This window comes from Sapajus apella, unplaced genomic scaffold (assembly GCF_009761245.1).
Source record: "Sapajus apella isolate SASKATOON/1434 unplaced genomic scaffold, GSC_monkey_1.0 scaffold12, whole genome shotgun sequence".
Taxonomy (NCBI): Eukaryota; Metazoa; Chordata; class Mammalia; order Primates; family Cebidae; genus Sapajus; species Sapajus apella.
Window position 1 is genome coordinate 19,062,841 of NW_022436952.1, and position 24,585 is coordinate 19,087,425.

A 24,585-nucleotide genomic window follows, 5' to 3' on the forward strand; every position below is an offset into this window, starting at 1 on the left:
CAGCATTACTTTGCTTTCATTGTGCCTTTTTAAAATGATGATCTCCTCTTGATGCCAAGACTCATGGCTTTTCACTTCAAATATGTTTCCTTTTAAAGTTAAGTAAAATCAGGGAGTGAATCAAATGGTTACAGTAGCAGATACTAATTGCACAGATGGTATGCCAGGTCAAAAGTAAGCAGAAGGTAGTTTGAGATGGATTAAAGGCACAAGAAATGCTGCCTCGTCTGAGTACTTTCTGCTTCTGTCTTGCAGAAAAGGATCTCCACCTAACAGGAGAACACTGCAAAAGTGAGAAGGGAAGGCATCTATTATCAAAACCTACCCAGCCATAGATGCCATGCTCACATTGCACCTGCTGTGTGACATGTGACTGCCCATGCACACTCAGCCTGTCATGAGCCTGTGGCACTGAAAGGCTGGGGCAGGCAGTGGCTTCAGTATTCTTGGAATCCTGTTTAATGGACAGCGATTCCTGGGGGCTGCAGGGAAGCTCCACCAGGGCACACCAGCCCCTCTCAGCGATCTTGTCTTCAGAGTCACACACACACACACACACACACACACACACACACTCACACACACACATATATATATATATATACACCACCTTAAATGTTTGTGGGTTAGTTGGTTATTGGATTGGACTCTAAAATCTGAAAGATCACCAGGCATGGTGGCTCACATCTGTAATCCTAGCATTTTGGGAAGCTGAGGCGGGCGGGTCACCCGAGGTCAGGAGTTCGAGACCAACCTGACCAACATGGTGAAATCCTGTCTCTTCGAAAAATACAAAATTAGCCGGGTGTGGTGGCGCATGCCTGTAATCCCACCTACTAGGAAGGCTGAGGCAGGAGAATCGCTTGAACCTGGGAGGTGGAGGTTGTGGTGAGCCGAGATCATACCATTGCATTCTAGGCTGGACAACGAGCAAAAATCCATCTTAAAAAAATAAAATAAATAAATAAATAAAATCTGAAAGATCAGCATGGCCTCAGAATGACTCTGTGTGTGTGTGTGTGTGTGTGTGTGTGTGTGTACATGTGCACGCACACATGGGGGATTACTGAATAAAATATTGCTACCTTGTCTTTCTGTAATACTTAAGAAGACATAAAGGTACCCACATGTTGGCAAAATATATTTTATTTGTTCATACAAAGAAATAGTATGAATTACCAGAATTTCATTTTCCTAGAAACATCTTTCTCTGTGTAAAATTAATTTGTGTTATACATAGGACAAAATACTTGATTTAATTTTTTGTACATATTGGCTATTCTAACATCCAAGTTATAGAAGACATACTGCTAGAATTTGCACAGTATTTTAGATTACTGGGTTGAATGAAACTCAGTCATAAATTAATGTCACAAAAGTGAAAAAAACATCTAACCACACCTTTAAGTTTGATTGGCCATCCTCTTGATAAGCCGAAAAGAAAAATCACATTAGCTTCTGTGTCAGCATCTTAGATATGTACCGTTTCTAGTTTACTGGAATCTTCCATTTTCCTTTTTTACAAAAATATCCTGGCAGGATCTGAAACTGTTTCTCTGAATGTCTAAAATGTATCTGTCACTTAAAATGACCTCCAAAGAGAATCCTGGGAAGAAAACAATTTCTCCTCCTCCATCATCCAATGAAGCATTTGTTAAACAGTCACTGTACTTAAAACACTTTTCCAGGTACCACCTACTAAGTTAACAGACTAATGTTCAAACACTGCAAAGAAAGCATGAAATAGATAGAAACAATAAAAGCCTCCCAGTTTTTTTTGTTGACCTTTTTGTTTGTTTTTAAATGAGAAAAGAAAGCAAAAACTGAGGGGAAAAAAAAAAAGTACTCCAATGAATGAATATCAGAGCTTTTCCTGTAAATTGGAGGAAGTCCAAAACATGTCCCAGGACAAAAATGCCAAAACAGAAAAGGGCGTTTGTCTTCTGGCAGCTAAAAAGTTAAGTTTGGTGGTTTTGCAGATTGCTAGAACAGGAAGAAATCTAAGGCTTACATTCCCATGTTGCCTAACTTCTGCAGGGGGAAGACATGCGGATTTTGTGATAACCATCACATGATGCGGTTCAAGTTCTGGCAGAAACCGCTGCATCCAGATCTGTCAGGAACTCTAAGCCATCAGACCCTTATGAAGAGATGCACATTGATTTATTTGTCTTTCATAGAAAAACTTGCACTCTTCCATCGGTACTAATTACGGACATCTGTTTGAATTCAAGGATTTGACCCAGAATAGAATTTTGACCCACTTTAGCGTTCATGACTAAATGACCCTCCTTCTACCAGAAAATTTCCTGTTTCAGTTTTATTTTAAGGCAGGGAATAAACAGCTTAATCAAACATTGTCCAGCTTGGAAAGAGGGCGGGGACCGGAAGCGGGGAAAGCTCCTGCATGTTTTCCTATGGCTTTGTTGTATACCATCCTCTGAATAATTCCGCAGTTCCGCATCAAGGACCACATCAGACCATCAGAGTGGCCAGAAAGTGGACAGGGCAAGACCAGGTGAAGCACTTGGATATTGCCTTTAACTTCAAGCCATGTTTTGCTATAACTGAAAAGAGGTGTTCTCAGTTTGATTTCAAATAAATGAAAAAAAATACACAACCAATTAACACCCTTATGCGGGTGTTTTTCACACCCACTCATCAACAAGGCAGAGCCATGCTATGATTATGGTGTTCTTCTACGGGCAGGTCCCACACTACTTTCTGGAGCTGTGAAATGGTTATAACATCGGAGAACAGGGAGAACCTAAGAAATCCACAGATCCCCCGATGAGCTTCCTCCAAAACAGAACCTGAGCAAGATGGTTTGGATGCTAACTGTAAGCTAGCTAGATTTAGGCTAAAACTTTTGGGCAAATACAAGCCAGATTATCAAGATATCACTTAAAGACCAATGACATATCTGATTAGTTTCTAAAAATGAATGATCTTTTCCTCTTTTCATGCGTTTCTTACACTATCAGGCAGGTGATCCCATACAACATACAAAAGTGTCCTTTGTAACTAACCCATCCCAACCGTTTTGACAACATGTATATCTTCCCATATATGCCGTGATGGAAGTATAACTGAAATCACAATTATTTGATGCTAGTAGAAGCATTCTGGTTTAAAAAACTGAGGTTGAATTAGACTTGTCATTATGTGATATTGCTATATGTTTAACCAACTGACTCTATATTACTATATGGCTACTCAATTGCCACTATATTGCTATATGGTAACCCAACTGTTATAAATCAACAGAGAGGCATGGGGAGAGCATTCTGCACAGCAGTGACAGTGCTGGTAACCCTTCTGTAAGACCTGGCTAAAACAAGGGACAGCTGTACAAGCATCAGGCTCAAGCATTTACAGGCAACATGGGGCCAGCTTTTTCAACCTGTATTTACAAGGGCCACTCTTCGTTCTTGCTGTTTGGCCACTGGCTACCGACCATATTATCACTCAGAGATGTCATTCTGACATGAGCTAGGAATTCCAAAGACGCATTAAGCTGAGGTGTGAGACTCCCTTCCTCTGCCAGGCTGCCTGTCATTTGGGGGCCTTTGTCTTTTCTCCCCATTATAGGCTGTGAGCCTATCGCCCAACACTGGCTGGCTCTGTACCTAGCAACACCTTGGTAAGCACTGATGCCGAGGGACACAGCTGACCCCTCTGAGTCTCGACACCCAGTGCCCTTGGTTTGTGCCAGCGGCTCTGCTAGCCTATGGGATTCTTTGGTGTGTCGAAGCAGGACCGTCTGCCCGGAGAACACAGCATGGTGCCGTGCCATGCAAATTAAAGGAGATCGTCTTCATTTCTAAGGCAGCACCCAAGCATCTCACACACGTGACCTGGGAAAGAGGGGGCAACAATCTGCATACATTTCAAACCGATTCATGAACCAGGGCATGGGGCAGAGGAGGATACAGGGCCATCCTTCAAAATTAAAAGCTGAAGTCAATGGACCCTAGTATTCTGACTCCAAAAGGATGTGGATGTCCCTGTAAAGGTAGTGAGGGATTTCCCCATGTGCTGAGTGGAGGTGGGGACAGAACCCTAGTGCTGTGGCTTTCAGGCGACATCACCGGACCTGACACCACGTCTGGAAGGAGGCTGCTACATGAGGTCTGCCCTACAGCCCTGGTGAGGCAGCTCAGCGTTCCTACTAGGTACACAGGCAGGAAGGGACAGGGAAGCCAGAACGGGAGGCCCAAGGCAGGACATGGAGGCAGCGACCGGAGAACTCAAACAGCAACTGAAGGCTGAATACCCGTAACAACAAAAATCTCAAGTTGTGCTTTTCTTCGTTTTAAATATAATAGGTAGAGGAGAAGAAAAAAAAATGGAAGCACCATCAATTGTGAAGCGTAGAACAAAATATTAGAGTTAAACACTTTGGAATGTTAACAGATTATGAAGCTAACTCTCTAAAGAGTGTGGCTAGGCAGCTTAGTGAATTAATTGCTTATGAATTAAAAATAAATTATTATAAAATAGATTTCTGTACATTTTACATACATATAATCTCTGTCAATATATAAGCCACGTGGGTAAGGTACACGGCCTGGGTCTGTTCAATCCCAGCCGAAGTCATGCCCGGTCATCTGGTAGAACTTGAGGTTGAAAGGCCGGTAGAACTCGCGCAGCCTGCGCACCACCTCGCGGTCGATCTCGGGGTGGGTCCTGCCCTTGGTCTTGCCCAGGCAGTGGGGCCGGCTGCTGCCCTCCGCCTTCTTCAGGCAGGGGAAGCCCTTGGTCTTGTTGAAGTAGAAGTGCTTGTCCGTGATGATCCTCTTGAGGCCCAGGAAGTCCTGCACGCGGCCCAGCTCGCCGGCCGGGTCGCTGATGAGCCGCTCGCCGCTCACGAAGAGCATCTGGCGGATGGGGAAGTGGCGCAGCCAGTGCTCCAGGTGCTTGGCGTAGATGCCGATCTGGATGGCGCTCCACGACGTGTCGATGAGGCCCGTGGTCCTGTTTTTGAACGTCAAGCTCTCGAAGGTGGGGATGTCGGGCCGCTTGGACAGCGTCTGCGTGTAGTCCGAGATGGCCCTGGTCACCGGGTCCCGCACCACCACGATGAGCTTGGTGTGCTTGGACATGGCCGAGATGCGCGCGGGTGCCTCCCGCGTGACGAAGTAGCTGGGCGTCTTCTCCATGGTGATCTGCCCCTCCAGGGTTCTGGGCATCAGGTCCCTGAGAAAAGCAAGCAAACAAACTGGGGTCAGAAGGTGAGGCCTCTCTGGCTACACGTCTCAAGGTCACCACTTCGAATCCCAGCTCCCTCTTATTTCTGGAAGCAGTGGTAGAAACATGTAAGAATGCAAGCAGAACTTTAGAGCTGAAAGGTACATTAGCATCACATTTGGATTGGAGGGCAGGTACCATCTACTGGAAACATGAAGGCACCTTCATGCAAGGTAGAAAGAGCAAGCGACATGTTTCTCTAAGATGTTCTTGTGGGAATCACTTTTCCCTTATTTTTTCAGCTTTGCGATTGCCCCAAGCATCTGATGCCAAAATACAAAAACTTTTGGCCTCTGATAAGTGCCTTTTCTAAAAAATATAGCACCCAGGACTGCCAGAGATTTCACTGTCCATGAGTCCTGGCACTATTTTGCCTTTCCACACTTACCAAGCCTGGGCACATGTACTGTGGGCACTGGAAGGAAAACATCCCTCGGGCCCAGCCCAGCCCTTCCAGCTTTATCACAGTGACTGCTGACAAAGCCCTTACTCCACAAAGCAACAACGCACACGGCAGCAAAAAACTCCAGTGAAACAGGTAAGTAAACTAATACAAACGCGCCGTGAGGAAATTCCCAAGACACAGCTCTAGAAACCTCCAAAAATAATGCTCACTACCTGGGTGATGGGATCAATCGTACCCCAAACATCAGCCTCATGCAATATACCCATGTAACAAATGTGCACATGCATTCCCGAATCTTAATTAAAGTTGAAATTATAAAACAACAACAATAACAAACAGGCTGGCCACGGTGGCTCACGCCTGTAATCCCAGCACTTTGGGAGGCCAAAGAGGGCAGATCACCTGAGGTCAGGAGGTCGAGACCAGCCTGATCAACATGGAGAAAACCCATCTCTACTTTAAAAAATACAAAATTAGCTGGGTGTGGTGGTGCATGCCTGTAATTCCAGATACTCAGGAGGCTGAGGCAGGAGAATTGCTTGAACCTGGGAGGCGGAGGTTGCGGTGAGCCGAGATCACGCCATTACACCCCAGCCTCCAACAAGAGTGAAACTCCATCTCAAAACAAAAAACAACAGAAAAAAAAAAAACAAATTCCATTTCCACTAGGAAATGGAATTTTCTAATGGATTCCATTAGGAAAAACAACTTGTAAGTTAGCTGTTGTGGCATTAATTTCAACAAAATCATGTAGACAACACTGTTACAACCTACAGTACATACAGTTCATGGTATTTGGACCAAAATGCAGTTTTATGGGGATAAATCACAACCACATTAACTATACAAATCCATGATGTAAGACCTTGGATACAAGAAATGAAGTCAAAAGGCACGTGAATCCAGCTGATATTATGAAACAGGTTGCAAAATGTATTATTACATAGATTCTACCATATGACTATGTCATTGTTGCTGTAAAACATTTGGCAGAGAGTCCAGAACCTAGATGTGAGGGGTCTGTTGATCCTGTAACTCCACTCCATACAATGTTTTCAAGTGAATCCATAGAAAAGTACTCTAGGAAGTAGAAACAGCACCAACCAAGGCAAGCAGGGGTGAGGGGGAAGGACTGGAGACAAGGAATAAGGCAACTTTGGATAAGGAGGATGACCCACGTTGGGAAGAAGCAGGACATAAAAATTGGTGCCCATGCAAAAGAAAATGCCTGGAGATTTTGCATTCTGCTACACCTCAGGAGATGGGAAACGGAAGGAAGGAAAGAAAGAGTGCTGAGTGAGATGTCTCCTGGAACAAGAGACTTCCAGATGAAGGCAGGGACTGCAGTGGTCTCATCCTCTGTTAAATGGCTAGCACCTAACATGGTGTCTGGAACGATAGCAAGCATCCAATAACTATATGAATGGATACGTGGTCTGGCTGATCGGTAAGTCCTGAATGAAAATATTAAGAGTTAAGGGTATGGGCTTTGGTGTAAATGGGCCTAGGGTTGAATCCCTCACTGTGTATGAGGCAAGTTACTTAACCTCTCTGAACCCCAGGATCATAATATGTGAAGTGCAAATAATCCCACCTACCTCATATAGTTGCTATTAAAAATAAGGCTGGGAGCAGTGGCTAATGCCTATAATCCCAACACTTTGGGAGGCCAAGGCAGGTGGATCACCTGAGGTCAGGAGTTTGAGACCAGCCTGAACATGGTGAAACCCTGTCTCTACCAAAAATACAAAATTAGCTGGGCATGGTGGCACATGCCTGTAATCCCAGCTACGCGGGAGGTTGAGGCAGGAGAATGGCTTGAACCCAGGAGGCGGAGGTTGCAGTGAGCGGAGATCACGCTACTGCACTCTAGCCTGATGCCTGGCGACAAAACAAGACCCTGTCTCAAAAAAAAGAAGGAAAAAAATAAATGATGTCCATAAAGCTGAGTCAGTTTAGCTTAAATTATCTCCTTAAATTAGTTAAGGAATTTGGGCTCTAAAGTCAGACTGCCTGGATTTAAATTCTGTCTCTACCACTTATAAGCTACGCCACTTTGAATGATTTATTTAACTTTTCTGGGCTTCTTTTGCTCATCTACAAAAATGTAGCTACCAATACCTATTCACGGAAGTTTAATGAGGATTAAACAATTAATAATTATAATAGGCTTAGAACATGCCTGACATATGGAATATACTTGACAAATATCAGCCACTACTACTGTTACTATTATCATCATTAAGTTGCTCAGTAGACAGTTTATGACATATGATGAGACCAGAGTTCAGCATATGTGTATAAGCGCTAGTGTGTATACATCAAAAGGAGGTATTAACTAAATGGATACCAAGTTTTGGTCACAGATCTACAGTCAGACAACTTATTATTTACAAGTCAGATAATTTATTGGGTGCCTGCTAAATTATTCTAGACACCACGTTAGGGGCTACATCATCTATTAGCTATCTGCTGTGGAATAGAGATTTCTGATTGATTCCTGCCTAGCCACAGGAATTAAAAGTAAAAAAAAAAAAAAAAAAAAGAGAGAACTTCCACATTATTTTTGACCAAATATTTACCTCTCAGTAAGGCATTCTAAGCTTCAAGGCATCTTAATCCCTTCAGACCACAATTCCCCTACCTAGTACGGATACAGAAATGATAGAAACTTTATCACGGGAGCCAGAAAAGGCAATTCCCTGGAGAGAGGGCACTTCTTCCTGACTGCCAACAGGGGGTTAGAAGAGTGCTTTTCCCTTAAGGAAGACTGCCTCAGCAGCACTGGAGTCAGCCCTGGTTTAAAGCTGGATTGACCCACTTTGTCCATTAACCACTTACATTAATGTAGCAGTGTCATCAGGCTAATGTGATTGAGGATTAAAGGAAGTCCCAGCTCGCAACTTATTTTGCATTTTACTGAAAAGGAGGTCAATTCAGATAAAGCCCAAGTCCTTTTTTCCCTGCGTTAAACCATCTGCAACTAGACAGTTTACAAGAGGTTACTATTCAGAAGCAAAGCGTTATCACCACGATTGAAGGTATACCAAACCCCAGCGTTCCTCAGTGCCATTGCAGAGAAGGCAGTTTAGGGTCCTACTCGGTGTCAGTCTGACCTAACATGGCTTGGAAGTCAGGCCACCAAGTTTGACTCTCAGCACCTCCATTTACTAAGGTGTATGATCCGGGGAGTTTTCTCAACAAATAATGAAAAAAAAAAAAAAAAAAAAACAACAGATGATGTCTGCCTCTTAGGGCTTTTGAAGGAACTGCAAAGCTAACTTTGGTACCCAGCCTCGTACCTAGTAGGCTGTTAGGAAAATGTTATCAATTATCTTCTGTTGACAGGATCTTGGCAAGGATGTAAGGAAGCAAGGTTTGCATGTAGGGGACTTGTCACTCATTCAGTTCTACCCCACAGTGGGGCAATGAGGGAGATTTGGCTCCTGGAAGGGGCTAAGTGCAGGAATGCTGGATTCCTCTCTCAGCCTTCCTGGGGTCCACTACCCTCCCTGAACTCTGCAGCCTGCATTTCCTCACTGGCCCTAAAGAAGGGCTTGTCAGTAGCTGCACAGAATGCTAAATTGGCAATTGCGGAGAAGAAACCACATAATAGAGCTAGTAAAAAGGAAATGGGAGATCAATCATAAGATTCCCTGAGCCAAGGACAGATTTACTGTGCTTGACTGCCTGCTGGTCCCCCAACCCATGTAAGGGCCCCTCTCCCCAGGACAGTCTGGTGTTTGTCTACATGTGTCAGAAAGCATGCAAGGAGCCTCAGAATTTATTTGGATTATAGTCAAAATAATGGAGGCAGGGGAAGAGACTTCTTTCTGGGGCCAGGCGCGGTGGCTCACGCCTGTAATAGCAGCACGTCAGGAGGCCGAGGCGGGTGGATCACGAGATCAAGACCAGCCTGGCCAACATGGTGAAACCCTGTCTCTACTAAAAATACAAAAATTAGCTGGGCATGGTGGCACCTGTAATCCCAGCTACTTGGGAGGCTGAGGCAGAAGAATTGCCTGAACCTGGGAAATGGAGATTGCAGTGAGCTGAGATCATGCCACTGCATTCCAGCCTGGGCAACAGAGCAAATCTCCATCTCAAAAAAAAAAAAAAAAGAGAGAGAGAGAGACTTCTAAGCCCTTGTCCAGCGGAGGCTCTGGAGCCACTCTGTCCTCGGCATGCTTGGCTGAGAAGTGAGATGCACGACAGAATTTATCATTTTGGCAAATGCCTCCTGCACCCTCTCCAAAGGCTTCCAGGGGCACATCGGTAGCGGGCACTGGGCTCAGACCCTGGCATCTCCCCAGTATGCCCCTGTAGATCCATCTGTTAAAGAAAAAATTACTTGGCCAGGCTTGGTGGCTCATGCCTGTAATCCCAGCACTTTGAAAGGCCAAGGTGGGTGGATCACTTGAGGTCGGGAGTTCGAGACTAGCCTGGCCAACATGGTGAAATCCTGTCTCTACTAAAAATACAAAAATTAGCTGAGCGTGGTGGCACACACCTGTAATCCCAGCTACTTGGGACGATGAGGCAGGAGAATTGCTTGAACCTGGGAGGTGGAGGTTGCAGTGAGCCGAAAATAATTACTCAATGACGCTTATTTTTGTTTTAGACAGAGTTTCACTCTTGTTGCCCAGGCTGGAGTGCAATGGCACGATCTTGGCTCATCACAACCTCCATCACCCAGGTTCAAGTGATTCTCCTGCCTCAGCCTCCTGAGTAGCTGGGATTACAGACATGCGCCACCATGCCTGGCTAATTTTGCATTTTTTTAGTAGAGATGGGTTTTAACCATATTGGTCAGGCTGGTCTCAAACTCCCGATCTCAAGTGATCCGACAATGGCCTCCCAAAGTGCTAGGATTACAGGTGTGAGCCACAGCGCCTAGCTTAATGATGGTTAAATCACAGTAGTGAAGACTTTATTCAGGACCATTGTGATAGGTATAGAGATCCACTGCAACAGAGTCTTGCAGTGAAGGGGAGAGAGATTGGCATCAACTCCAAATACAGCATGGGCAAGTGAGGTTTATTTCCAAGGAGCAGGGTGGGGATCAGTGGGTGGAAAATTACCCTGAGGAGCCATGCTGGGTAAGGGGAGTTCTGGCTGAATCGATCTAATAGGACTCTCCCTGAAGACAGGCCAAGGTGACCAGACATCACCTGGGGGATGGTGGAGGCTGAGGAGCCTGATCAGCTGTCAGGAGTGAGGAGTTTCTGCTAAAAACTCCAAGGAGCCTTTGCTCAGACTGGGTTTTACAAGGACGTGAATGGGTGGCCCTCGGAGGAGGTTCAGGAGGCAGACTCAAGTATGGTCAAGTAAAGAGCCTTTGTCATACCAAGTGAGAAGCAAGGCACAGCCTGAGAGGTGGGCGAACAGCTCCTGGCACAGAACCATCCAGGCAGGTCCCTCTATGCCCCTTTGGCTGCTCTTCTTCTGCCAGCCTCACCCCACTGCCGCCCAGTCCTGGATTCAAGTCCTTTCCATTCACTAACTGGGCACACCTTCCCCTCCTCTGCCCCTCCTCTGGTCACACTTTCTTGCCCTCACTCTCAGAAACCTCTCTGATCTCAACAGTGGGACAGAGGAAAAAGGATGAGGATGTGGCTGAGGGTGAGACCCTCTCACGTGGAATCTGTGTGCCCATCCCAGCAATCCCAGCAAGCCCAGCCGCCTATCCAGCCCCAGGCTGGCCTCCAGAGTGAGCACATGATGCAGGTTAATTGAGCCGCTCATTATGAAAGCCAGTTTCTCAAAGGGATAGTCAGAGCTCATAATTATATAGCGCCCTGGAGCTTTCGAACTTTCACCTACATCATCTGATTTGATCCCTCGAAAAACGCCTTTGTAGTAGTTACTGTAATCTCCAAGTCAAATGAAGACACTGAATCTAAAGGAGATAGGGTGACTTGCTTGGAGCTGGGTCACCAGCTGCAGGTCAGAGAGTTGGGACTTGTAGTCAGGTCTCCTGATGCGCTTCCTTCCATTCATGAGGATCCTCTCTTAACCCTCCTTTGCTTCTTCTTAAAATGATTTAGAACATGCAGAGCTCCACACCTGTCCTCTCTTTAAATAGATACCTGTATTTTTTTCTTTCATTCAGAGATAAGTATCCTAATAGTAGGTATTTCAGTGCTAATCAGATCACTGCGGATCATAATTGTTCAAATAAGCGTCCCATTTCGAAACAATAAGGTTCTTTGGTTTGCATATTCCCATTGTTAACTGCCTTTATGGGACCTGGACAATTACCAGTCATTGCAACAGCACCTCCTCTCCAGCAACCCCGGCCCCACCGCTTCTTGCCCTCTTTAACGCGTGGGCAGGAAGGGCTATCTCTTTGAAAAGCACATAAACCTGGCACATATCATTAAGAGATGTTTGTGAGGCTGATGGGGGTAGACTAGACAGCATCTCCAGTCCAAAGCTAAGGAAGACAGAATGCTCATAAGAGGATTCCTTGGGACAAGCCTAGGAGATACTAGCCAGTTCCACATGAACACAGGGTGACAGAACTCTGGAAATATCCTATTTCTTCAGTTAAACCTAAGGGTAAAGCAGACTGGTCACCTTATTAAGGTTTGGGAATGACAAACGCAATGAACTTCCAGGAACACTAGGGGCCTCAAAAAACTGGCCCATAGAGCATGATTCTGAGAACCAGGAGGATTTGGAGTGAGTATTTCAGGGCTTTAACTTGTTTAAGGATATTTCAAGAAAGGTATATGCCAGGCCGGGTGGTGTCTCACGCCTGTAATCACAGCACTATGGGAGGCTGAGGCAGCCGGATCACCTGAGGTCAGGAGTTCGACACCAGCCTGGCCAAGATGGTGAAACCTCATCTCTACTAAAAATACAAAAACTAGCCAGGCGTGGTGGCACATGCCTGTAATCCCAGCTACTTGGGAGGCTGAGGTAGGAGAATCACTTGAACCTAGGAGGTAGAGGTTGCAGTGAGCCGAGAATGCACCACCGCACTCCTCCAGCCTGGGCAACAAGAAAGAAACCGCATCTCAAAAAAAAATAATAATAAAATAACAACAAAGAAAGGTATATGCCACCTCTGTGGCAGTCAGTTCCATCCTGGTTGCATTTTAAATCATGCAGGGTGCTTTTAACAGGTGTTAAATGCCTGGCTCCTCCCCACACCCACTGAATCAGGCCCTGGATGGGTGGGGCTTCAACACGGGATTCTTTTAGATGACTCTAATGCGCAACCAGGATTGGAAACCATTATTCTGTGGTGTCTGTGGGCCTGGAACTTGTCATGATTTGTAGTCATTTATTCCTCTGATATTTGCGTGCACCTAAGTGGAGACACTATGTGGGTATGGAGATCCACCATCGTGGGGGGAGAATGAGAAAACAACACTGTCAGCAGAACTGAAAGTTATTCATCTAATCCAAGCTATCTGAGTCAAGGCTAGAGGAGTGAGGATCACACACTCAGCTGCCTGTAGACCACCTCCCAGAGGCAGGGAGGGCTTGTGTCCTGACGGTCTACATACTGCAGAGAAAAGAACAAATCCATTCCAATCGGGCAGGCTGGGTGTGATGGCTCACGCCTGTAATCCCAACACTTTGGGAGACTGAAGTGGGCAGATCACCTGAAGCCAGGAGTTCAAGACCAGCCTGGACAATATAACAAAACCCCATCTTTACTAAAAATACAAAAAAAAAAAAAATTAGCCAGGCATGGTGGTGGGCTCCTGTAATCCCAGCTACTCAGGAGGCTGAGGCAGGAGAATCAGTTGAACCTGGGAGACAGGTTGCAGTGAGCCAAGATCTTGTCACTGCACTGCAACCTGGATGACGGAGAAAAATTATCTCAAAAAAAATCCAAGCAGGCTAAGATACTTGTTACCCCTACACACACACACACACACACACACACACACACACACACACACACACCTCTGACAGTCGGTTTCCCAACTGTCAAGCTACCGTAAAACAAAGCAAATGAAAGGAAACCTTAGAAGAAAGATAAGGCCACCTCTACTGGTGTGATAAAGAAAAGCTAACAGAGGTATCTAACTCTTTCATCATCAAAAGTTAAATAATATTACCCTAAGCAGAAAAAAACAGAGATGTGAAGAAGGATACTAGTATTAGATTATCTAATTTATGCTTTTATAAGAGTCTGTGGCTGCAAACGAAACTCAGCACTCTTTTAGGTCATGTGAGCGCACTCAGCCCCTCACCATGGGATGTTTTAAGCAGCCTCAGGACTCAACAGAGTCCCCACCAGCAAATGTGTCTGGTCTTGTCGGCCTCCAGAGCTGTAAAAAAAATAAACTCTTTTCTTTATAAATGAAAGGAAGAAAGGATGGAAAGAAGGAAAAGGAAAAAAAAAAAAACATGAAATTCTCCTTTCAAAGAAAAAAAACTCCATGAAAGTAACATGAATTAATCGCATACGTTCCTGTTTTCCTTTTTCCCAGTCTTGAGGCAGGATGCTCAGAATCACATCTGAGGATTTAGAATTTCCATCCTCAGTCGGAGATAGCCTCTGGCCCTTGCTTTTCCTCTCCAGAAGAGAGAAGTCAGCTGAGGAGATGAGCTGACTTCCTGCCACGTCATTTCCCACTGGGGAATGGCGGTCCCAGGGCTTTGGAGAAACATGAAACTTTACCACCGAGCACCCCAACTCTCGCTAGGGTTCTTAAATACTGCTGCTAGAATTGGACTCTTAGAAACCAACCTTGAAACCTAAAGGAGTAGGAAATTAAAATGAACCAGAGCCGTTCTAAAAAACCCTGTAATTCGGATGTTACCCAGTACCAAATGTTGCCCTAATTTCTTCTTCGGCTTCTTCCTTTCCTCGGGTGATATCTCTGCTCCTTTAGTCCAGCAATTGAAGTTACTGTTTGAACTGGTAAATGACACAACAATAAAAAAGAATATTATTGAAATGGGTGTAACCTAACTCACAACAGGCAAACAGATGCCTGGGAATTTATGTAAAACAGATGATGGAAGTTAATGTGCTTCAGAGAGGAGAACAAACTGCAGCCCACATTGAGTTAGGGGGAGGCTCAGTCTTCCAAGGCAATTGAGGAAAACTAAGAAGGGCAAGGGAAACATTTAGCCCACCCCCTCCTCCTGTTCCGTTAGGAGAATGACTTCCTTGTTTAGTTGCAAAACACTCCACGTTTTCTGAACTCCAACAAAGATTCATTTCCTCCTTTTTTAAAACTTACTTTTTAACTTACAGTAAAATTCATTTTTGGTGTCCGGTTCCAATAATTTTGATAAATACATAGAAATATGTAACTACCACTATCATCAAGATACAGAACAATTCCAGCATCCCCGCAAATCCCCTTACGCGGCCTCTTCCAGTGAAGATTTTACAAGTCCCCTTCAAGAGGGCCAAAAGTTGCCCAAATCCTTGTTTTGACACTGCTTTGGGAAAAATATTGATTCAAATGAGAAAACAGTCAATAGAGATTTAGACTTTTTTTTTTTTTGAGAGAGAGAGTGTTGCCCTATTGCCCAGGCTGGAGTGCAGTGGCATGATCTTGGCTCTGTTTTCTTTTCCTTTTTTTTTTTTTTTTTTTTTGCAGAGAGGGGATTTCACCATTTTAGCCAGGCTAGTCTCGAACTCTGACTTTGTGATCCGCCCACCTGGGCCTCCCAAAGTGCTGGGATTACAGGCATGAGCCACCGCGCCCGGCCTACATGATTTTCTTTGACAGAGTCTATCTCTCTTTAGTTTCTTTCCTACCAGAACAATCCTTTTCTCCTCTGGGGAAGAACAGGGTCTCACCCCTTAAGCAAGGCCAACATCATCAGTATTATTGTCATCACCTGGTTTCTTGGAGCTGCGGGTTCTTCCTGGGATGCAGGGAGCATGCGCAGCTTTGCTGGTCTTGAAACCCCGCAGGAAAAAGAAAAACCCTTCCTCCTACTCAGTAAAACTGAGATTTGTCAAAGTTAGCACGTCTTCACCTAGGACATTTTGAAAAAACGATAAGAGGTCCTCTTTTACAAAAGGATGCCCCCTTGGTTATCAAGGACTCTGCTCTGTACCCTCACTGTGCTGAATGGAGGCTGCCCAAGTCCCTCCTTGGCCTGGGTCCCTTGGAGCTGGGGCCTTAGCTCCTGCTCTGTTCCCTGGGGAAGTGCGATAATAAGGGAAATGGGGGACCAAGGACCAGTGGGATGGAAGCTGAGTGCTTTATCTCAGGCTCCACATTCCCTGGACCAGTTGCTCAATCTTCTTCCCATCCCAGGGAGATCAGGACACCTACTCAGGAGACCAGCTTGAAAGGGCGGTGGGAGCGGTTGCAGATTTACAGGTTAGCTGGGGATGGGGGAGGGTAGAGGACGCTTCCAAGAAGCCAACTTCCCAGCGTTCAGGCAAGTCCTAGAGGTGGAAGCCGCTGACAGGTTTTGGGGGGAGGGGATCTGCTACTCCAGACGCGTTAAAGCATTTTCATAAGAAAATCCAAGGTAGGCCGGCGCGGTGGCTGACGCCTGTATTCCCAGCACTTTGGGAGGCCAAGGCCCGTGGATCACGAGGTCAGGAGTTCAAGACCAGCCTGGCCAAGATGGTGAAACCCCGTCTCCACTAAAAATACAAAAATAAATTAGCCGGGTGTCGTGGCTCGCGCCTGTAATCCCAGCTACTTGGGAGGCTGAGGCAGAGAATTGCTTGAATCTGGGAAGTGGAAATTGCAGTGAGCCAAGATCGCACCACTGCACTCCAGCCTGGGCGACAGAGCGAGACTCCGTCTCAAAACAAACAAACAAAATAAAATAAAATAAAAATCCAAGGAAAAAAGAAAGAGGAGAATGCAGGGTCATTACAATCCTAATCACAGCATTTTCTGTAGTAACCAGCATGGCCTAAGCGACTGTCTTCTCTGAAAGCCAAAGTACTAACCTTAGTATTCACCCCCCAAAAAACGCCCTACGGTCCTTCCACCTCACAACCTACACATCACAGGGAACCTCAGGGGTCAAAAAGACAAAGGTTACAGCCTCTCCTCTCTCCTTTCTTCTACTGAAAGATAAGACACCCAGCCAGGGATGCGAAAAGGAAGTTTTCCCAGAAAACTTAACACAGTCATGGGGACAATGACAGAGGAGAGCTGTAATTTGAACTGCAGGTAGTAACTCGGGGAAGTTTCTTCTTTAAAGCGGCTTTCATCCCCGGGAGTGGGGTATGGCAGGAGGCGGCTGGGCGGAAGATGTGTATCAGCCCCGCCACTCCTTATCTGGAACCTTCTTCCTTCCCTGGGAAGCCTCAAAGCCCACCCTTTCTGAGAGTGCCCTTCAAAGGCCCACATCTCCATAAATAATGATCTCCATTTGGGGGAGATGTTTGCATATCAAAGAACTCCTTTGGGAGGGTTTAAAATAATTTGAACTTAAATTATAAATAGTTACTGGCTATCAATTTCAGATTTCGCAGCAGGATCCCTGGGGCTCCCGGAAGTGATGTCATTATTCATTAAAAGTTTACTAGGGCCTTTTCTCTTTCCTTTTTTAAATGTTTTAAAGGTAATGGGTAGGAAAGAAGAAAAATAACAAAGGATAGACTTTCCAGCCCTCCTCCTCTTCCAGCCCCTCTCTCCTTTCTCCACGCCCAGCCCCCAGCCCCCACCGCAAGGATTTGGTCTCTATTGTCCTGGAATTTCAATACTGCTCAGAAAATGAAAAGGCCCTGAATACCATAAGGGGGTGGGGCGCAAAAGAGCATCTCGCTTCTCTGGGTCAACTCAAGATCCCTTTCATAGGGGCAGAATCCTTGGTTATAGGCCCTGCTTCACAATGGCCGCAAGTTCCTGTTCCTGGAAGAGGCTGGGGGTGGGGATGGAGGGCGGGTTTCAATTAAAAGCTAATAGTCTTTTGTGGGTGAGCTCTCTGGGGTACTGCTTCTGTTTACAGGACCTCACTGTATGCTGGGACAAATCATGTGAAATCAGTGATCCTGTGTCTTATTTCCCAGGAGGAAATAAGAAAAGCAAAACAAAATCCAACTTAAAATCATTAGAAAGAAAGAACAAGAGTTTTCTGGGAAGCAGACTTTTTAGAAAGTAAAATCAGCGCTGCCAATGGCCAGGGGCGGGGCAGAGCTGAGTACTGGGAAAGAAAGGGAGGAGGGCATCAAAATCCAACGCAGTTGAGATGGTTCTGCCCTTTCCTGCTTGGACAGATTCTTCTCTGCACACGTTGGGCAAACGTTTTGTCTCTGATGAGTCCTAGCTTCCCTGCCTGCTACACTCTTCTTTTTTTCTGGGCCCTATGTGGGTTACTTCCCTGGCAACAAAGGGCCATTCCTCCAGTGGGCAGCTTGCAATTCGCTTTTCTTTTTCACGTGCCTCTGTGGTCCCCTCCCTGCTCCCAGCTTCATTCCTGAGAAAAGCAGCCTTCTCTTGTGCCCTTGGTAGCACAGGATAAATGTTTGTAAACAGGTCTTCACTCAGGGATCTTCCGAAACACCAGTCAACACGGAGTTGATGAGAATCACTAAACCCCAGTCCCCAAGCAACACACACACACACACACACAGACACACACACACACGGAAACCAGGAGAGAAACAACTCAAGGGAGGGGCTGCCCAACGCTCAGAATGAAAGCAGAGTAGGCACTGGGCATATGAAAGCCTGGGTTCCAATTCCTTCCCTGCCACAGACAGGAGGTATTTGGACAAGGCACTCAAAGCTTGAGCTCAGTTCTCCCTGTATAAAAGCTAACGGATTGGTTTAAAAGGGTGTTTCTCAGCTCTAAAGTTATTAATAGCTTTAGTTGTAAAAGTTCTAAATAGCGCCAGGCGCGGTGGCTCACGCCTGTAATCCCAGCACGTTGGGAGGGTGAGGCAAGTGGATCATGAGTCAGGAGTTCGAGACCAGCCTGACTAACATAGTGAAACCCTGTCTCTACTAAAAATACAAAAATCAGCTGTGGTGGTGGCGTGTGCCTCTAATCCCAGCTACTCAGGAGACTGAGGCAGGAGAATCGCTTGAATTGGGAGGTGGAGGTTGCACTGAGCAGAGATCCCGCCACTGCACTCCAGCCTGGGCCACAGAGTGAGACTCCATCTCAAAAACAAAAGTTCTAAACAGCTCTAAAGTGGAGGGAGGGAGTTATTATCCCACCGCCCCCCACATACCACTCCTCCTACAGCCAGCAAGAGGATGACACAAGCTGGCATATGTTAAGTAGAGCTTCTATAAAGATTTGATGTTTGAATATGTACAAAACGCACCTCAAGGCCATTCCTACCGACCACCGGCAGGAGGTGTCATTCAGATGGATGACACCTCAAGGTCAAATGTACCCTAAAATGAGGCACTCAGCCTGGTGAATTAAAAGAAAAGTGGAGGGCCCGGTGAGGTGGCTCACATCTGTAATCCCAGCACTTTGGGAGGCTGAGGAGGGTGGATCATGAGGTCAGGAGTTTGAGACCAGCCTGACCAACATGGTAAAACCCCGTCTCTAGTAAAAATTAAAAAAATTAGCTGGGGATGGTGGCAAGCACCTGTAATCCCAGCTACTCGGGAGGCTGAGGCAGGAGAATCACTTGAGCCCGGGAGGTGGAGGTTGCAGTGAGCCAAGGTCATGCCATTGCACTGCAGCCTGGGCAACAGAAAGAGACTCTGTCTCAAAAAAAAAAAAAAAAAAAAAAGAAAAAAAAGAAAGAAAGAAAATAAAAGAAAAGTGGAGTTCAAGGTCAGGCTGTGTGGCCTTGGGCAAATTGCACAACATCTCTGTGCTGTCTTTCCTCATCTGTAAAAGGGTAACATTTGTCCTGCTGCTTTTACAAAAAATTCTTCCGAGAATCCAATGTAGTTTGTAGGTGAATACACTCTGAAAGCAGCAAAATTCTACCTAAGGGTAAGGCGGGATGAATCCCACTTGCATCCCCTCTTCATGTTTCCACTGGCATTTGGCTCTGGATGAGAGAAATGCTTTTAAGGAAGAAGGGACATAAAACTGGTTTTTAAATTTAAAGGCTCATGTAACAACAAATATTTAAAAGAGTTTCGATTTCCTATAATTTTTCCCTTGTGCTATGAGGGATTCCATTTTTGGTACCCTCCTTCTCAGTCCCCCTGTTGGATGTTGGAGATAAAAGAAAACTGAATCTCCTTCTGGGGTTGACATCACTGAATGAACTGGATGATCAGTCAAGGAGGACTGGGAAATGAGGCATTTTTAATACAAGCACTCTCTTTCTTTCTTTCCTGCCTCCCTCCCTCCCTCCCTCCTTCCTTCCTTCCTCTTTCCTTCTTTCCTTCTTCCCCCTTCCCTCCCTCCTTCCTTCTTCCCTTCTTCCCTCCCTCGCTCTTTCCTTCCTTCCTCCTCTCTACCCTCCTTCCTCCCTCCCCTCCCTCCTCCCTCCCTCTTTTCTTTCTTTCACCCAGACAGAGCACAGTGGTGCGATCTCAGCTCACTGCAACCTCTGCCTCCTGGTTCAAGCAATTCTCCTCCCTCAGCCTCCCCAGTAGCTGGGATTAAAGGCACCTGCCACCACGCCCAGCTAATTTTTTGTACTTTTAGTAGAGATGGGGTTTCACCATATTGGCCAGGCTGGTCTCGAACTCCTGACCTTGCCCTGCCTTGGCTTCCCAAAGTGCTGGGATTACAGGCATGAGCCACTGCACCTGGCCCTTTCTTTCTTTTCTCTTCTTTTCTTTTTTTTTTTTTTTTTTTTAACATGGCAGAGAATTAGCTTGAGAAGGAGAGAAACAGCCCCAGTTTAGGGGCAGGGGTCCATCTGAGGCCACTAAAAAGAAACAACCACCGTGGAGAAGATTTGATATCAGTGACCTTCCCTACCTCCTGAGCGCAGGACCAGTAGGAGTTTGGGACATGAGAAATTCCAACCAGTGCTTGACCTAAGTCTAGGATAATGGCTCCATCCAGCTTTCTGCTTCCCTTGTGCTCAACCGACAGAACCCCACTTCATGGCTATCCACTAAAAACAGCATAAAGTCACTAAATCTATAAAAATCTGAAGATATAAGCTTGAGTTCAACTAAAATGAAGGGAAGCGAGTACTGATAAACCTCCATTATCACAGGCTTTAAATAGCTCGACAACATATTAGAAAAGAAATGAAGCACTTTCTGCCTCTTGTTTTGTATTATTTTTTTTTTATTTTGTAGAGACAGGGTTTTGCCATGTTTCCCAGGCTGGTCTCGAACTCCTGGATTCAAGCAATCCACCTGGCACAGCCTCTTAAAGTGTTGGGATTACAGGTGTGAGCCACCTTGCCTGGTGGAAAAGAAGCGCTTTTTAACCAGAGAGAAGATCCCAGAGAGTGTACAACTTGGAGATGTTACCGACAAAGAAGAGGCTGCTGTTTCACATCTCGCACTCCTTCTTGTCATCAGCACTTATTTCTTCTTAAATTGGCTTGTCCATGTGCTTGAGGTTGACCAAAAGATGTCTCAAGAAAACAAGAGACATAGCGATGCCAATGGAAACTCTCACTGGACACCCATCAATTAAAGTCCACACCCCCTTCCCCAGCCTCTTTGGAATTCTCAGCTTGTGACATTTAAATGCTACCCAGGATCAATTTTCAGCAGAAGAATAGTAAGCCCAACCTCCCTAAATTCTCATCTTTTCATTGTCATGATCAATCATTTATTCTAAAAGCCCAATACATTTGCAACAGATTTGCATACAGAGTCCAACCTGCCTTGTGCATTTCACATCCAAAGATATGAGAGAAGAAAAGCATTGAAGGCTGAAGCTAGGGACAAATGTTCTGCATTATTTCAGCAGGTTCCATGATTATTCGCTACCTTCTATGGGAATGTTTTGGTAGATGATGTTGCCTGACTGGTGAGTCTTAAAATTTTCAGCAACTCTTCTGTGCTTTAGACAAAGCATTCCCGTTCGTGTCACATTCTCCACCCCTAACGAACAACACTGGAAACGCCGAGGAGATTAAGTGCCTAAACCGTCAGTGAGAGAGCTGCTGAGAATTACAAGTGAGATTAGCCTTTTACCCTGCATTGGCCCAGTGAGAAACTGACGCTGTGACTATTTTTAAGCCTCATGACCATTTCTAAGAACAAAATATTTAATTGAAACTTACTGCCTTCCTTGTTTTGTCTTGTATTTCTTTGGACTATGAGTTTTAAAGACTCTGTCTAAAAAAAAAAGAAAAGACAGCAAAACACCAGGCATCGCAAACACTTCAAAGTATTTGTTGAATGAACAAATAAATGAATGAAAGAAAATGAATGGACTAGCAAGGCTTAAAACTGATGACTAGAAGTCATGGTGGAAATATGTCAGGAGACTCAGGGGTGAATCGAGGGCAACTTGGAATAATAAACAGGTGGGACCAGGCTTCAAAAGGGTGATGGTCACAGTATCCTGATGTCCAACGATGATACATACATGTATCGTCACACCCATTACATTAAGTGATGCAATGACATTAAGTGGATATACCCATAAAGGTCTTAAATGTAAATGCTAAGCAAAAACACACCATAAATGGGATAAGATCAGAGTTGCTTATTTTACCTGTGGATTACAGCACACTGTGAGCCCATCTCCCCCTTGAACTTGGGCTGCTTTACCTCTAGTGGCCAGTAATTAACATCTGTTCAAACTAATAAATGGTTACAGTTAATAACAATGAGAAAAATCGCATTAATTAGCAGATTTGTGTTAACGATTACTTATTATTTTGCCTTAATTATTGTTAAAGATAGCTTGCATTCCCAGGCACTCCTCAAGTGATGGCACATGTCTCCTAGGTAGCAGCAAGAAGAAAGCAAACTCGAATTTAAGTTCCTATTTGTCACGATGATGAATGGGTCAGTAATATGGCCAGTAAGTGTTGCTGATGTGGATGATTCTTACCCTCCAGCGGCTTACTGGTTATTTAGAGAGAAATTCCACACACAGGTTTACCAAGTGTTATTATATACTTGACTCAAAAATGAGAAACATGAAAAACAGGCCTCCAGGCGGGGCACAGTGGCTCAGGCTTGTAATCCCAGCACTTTGGGAGGCTGAGGTGGGCAGATCACCTGAGGTAAGGAGTTCAAGACCAGCCTGATCAACATGGTAAAACCTTGTCTCTACTAAGAAATACGAAAATTAGTGGGCGTGGTGGTGCGTGCATGTAATCACAACTACTAGGGAGGCTGAGGCAGGAGAACCGCTTGAACCCAGGAGGCGGAGATTGCAGCGTGCCGAGATTGAGCCACTGCACTCCAGCCTGGGCAACAGAGCGAGACTTTGTCTCAAAAAAAAAAAAAAGAAAAAGAAAAAGAAAAAGAAAAAGAGGCACCCAGAGGTTGAGGTTGGGACAACTGAAGCTTCTTTGTGTCTGCCCCAAGGGTAGGTGGAAGTGAAGAAATCAGAAACAAAAGATGCTCCTACTCAGAATCACCAATAAAGCCTACTCCGTGAGATAGCCATTGGGCCATTGAGCCTGAAGTTTTTTGTTTTTGTATTTGTTTTTAAGAAATGATGGCAAATAAGGTTAGAAGGATGGATTGGAAAACAGGCTGAGAATACCCTCACCCACTCCGCCCGTCCCTCCACCGCTTGCTTCCACAGACATCTTTCCAAAAGCCAAATCTGGAAATATTCACAGCCTCTCGTTGTGTTGAGACTGATCCGCAAACTCCCTGGCAGGGCACATGTGAATCCAGTCCAAGGGAATTCTGAGTTCCTCCTTCGCTCTCTTTCGAACCCACCTCCCAATTCTGCTTTACTCCAGCTATGAGGAACCCGTGGTTCCTCCAGGGGGTCATGAGGTTTCTTGGCCCCCATGGACTTCCCTCCTCCTGGAATATTCTTTCTGGACCTCCTCCTTCTAATACATTTCTATGCACTCCTTGTTCCATTTTCATAACTATAACTATTACCTTCCCAACATCCTTCAAATGAACACACATACACTCACACACTCATGTGCACACACACACACGCACACACACATGCACACACACACAGAGTCATCATAACCTCTATCCATCTGCTACAGCAGGCCTCCGGGGTTATGAGGACCAGACTGTGACTTATTTGCACTGTGGCAAAAATAAACAATTGCTAGATATAAAGGAAGGGTGAATAAATGCAGGAATAAATGCTAGACAGAATTTGGATTTGACCTCTGAGGCAATGAGAAGTCACATCGAATGTAGGAGGTTAGTGACATGAAAATCTGTGTTAGGTGTCAGGGAGTCGGCGCTTACCAGCAGCATGTCTTAAACAGGCTTAGGCTTTGAGCTGATTATAAACTCCACGAGCCTGCAGAAGACCAGTATTTTTAAAATTTGGAATAAGCAAAAAAGATTACTGGGTATCTCCAGTGGAAAGCTTGCCTTGTTTAGTACATGCTCACTGATTATCTGACTCCAGCCTTTTATTGCCTTTGAGAGACTCTGCAACTTTCTAAATTATACAGACAGCAGTATAGCCATCCAATATAATTCTTGATTCTTGACCGAGATATACAAATAAATTCTTTCTGGTGGAAGTCCTAGGGACTTTCTTCTCACCTCCCGCTCCACTCTGTGGAAGAAGTCAGTTTCTCACCTGTTTGTCAATTTAAGTCCAGGTAAATCTGTATTCTTTTGACTTCTCCTTGGAACCAATGGTGACATTTGCCTGGTTCCTTCCTTCATAATGAGTGAAATAAGGTTTTTTAACCTGGTCATTGTATACCTCGATAAGAGTCACAATTTTTACCTTTTTCTATGAAAAGTATCCTTTAACAAAAAGGCTGGATTAACCACGTGTTTCTTAGAGGGGCTCTATCTGTGCCAGTAGCCATTTTAATACCGAGAACACTCATGTTTCCCTTTGAGCAAACAGCTTGCTTTTGTGATTTGTGTAATTAAGGTTTACCTTTTTCAAAAGGTTGTGAGAAATCTGTGAATCAGATCCACTGTCATTTGAGGTACATTTCTTAGGACAATTTC

At 45.1% G+C, this 24,585-nt stretch overlaps 1 protein-coding gene across 1 annotated transcript in view; it reads right to left on the minus strand.

Moving 5' to 3' along the window:
- Positions 1-1,128: 1,128 nt before the first annotated feature.
- HS3ST3B1 (heparan sulfate-glucosamine 3-sulfotransferase 3B1) overlaps positions 1,129-24,585 on the minus strand; it is a 49,483-nt gene continuing 26,026 nt past the window's right edge. Inside the window, exon 2 of the mRNA XM_032280225.1 lies at positions 1,129-5,199. Coding sequence (XP_032136116.1) covers positions 4,581-5,199 — 619 coding nt within the window. The 3' untranslated portion in view covers positions 1,129-4,580. The remainder of the gene's footprint in view (positions 5,200-24,585) is intronic.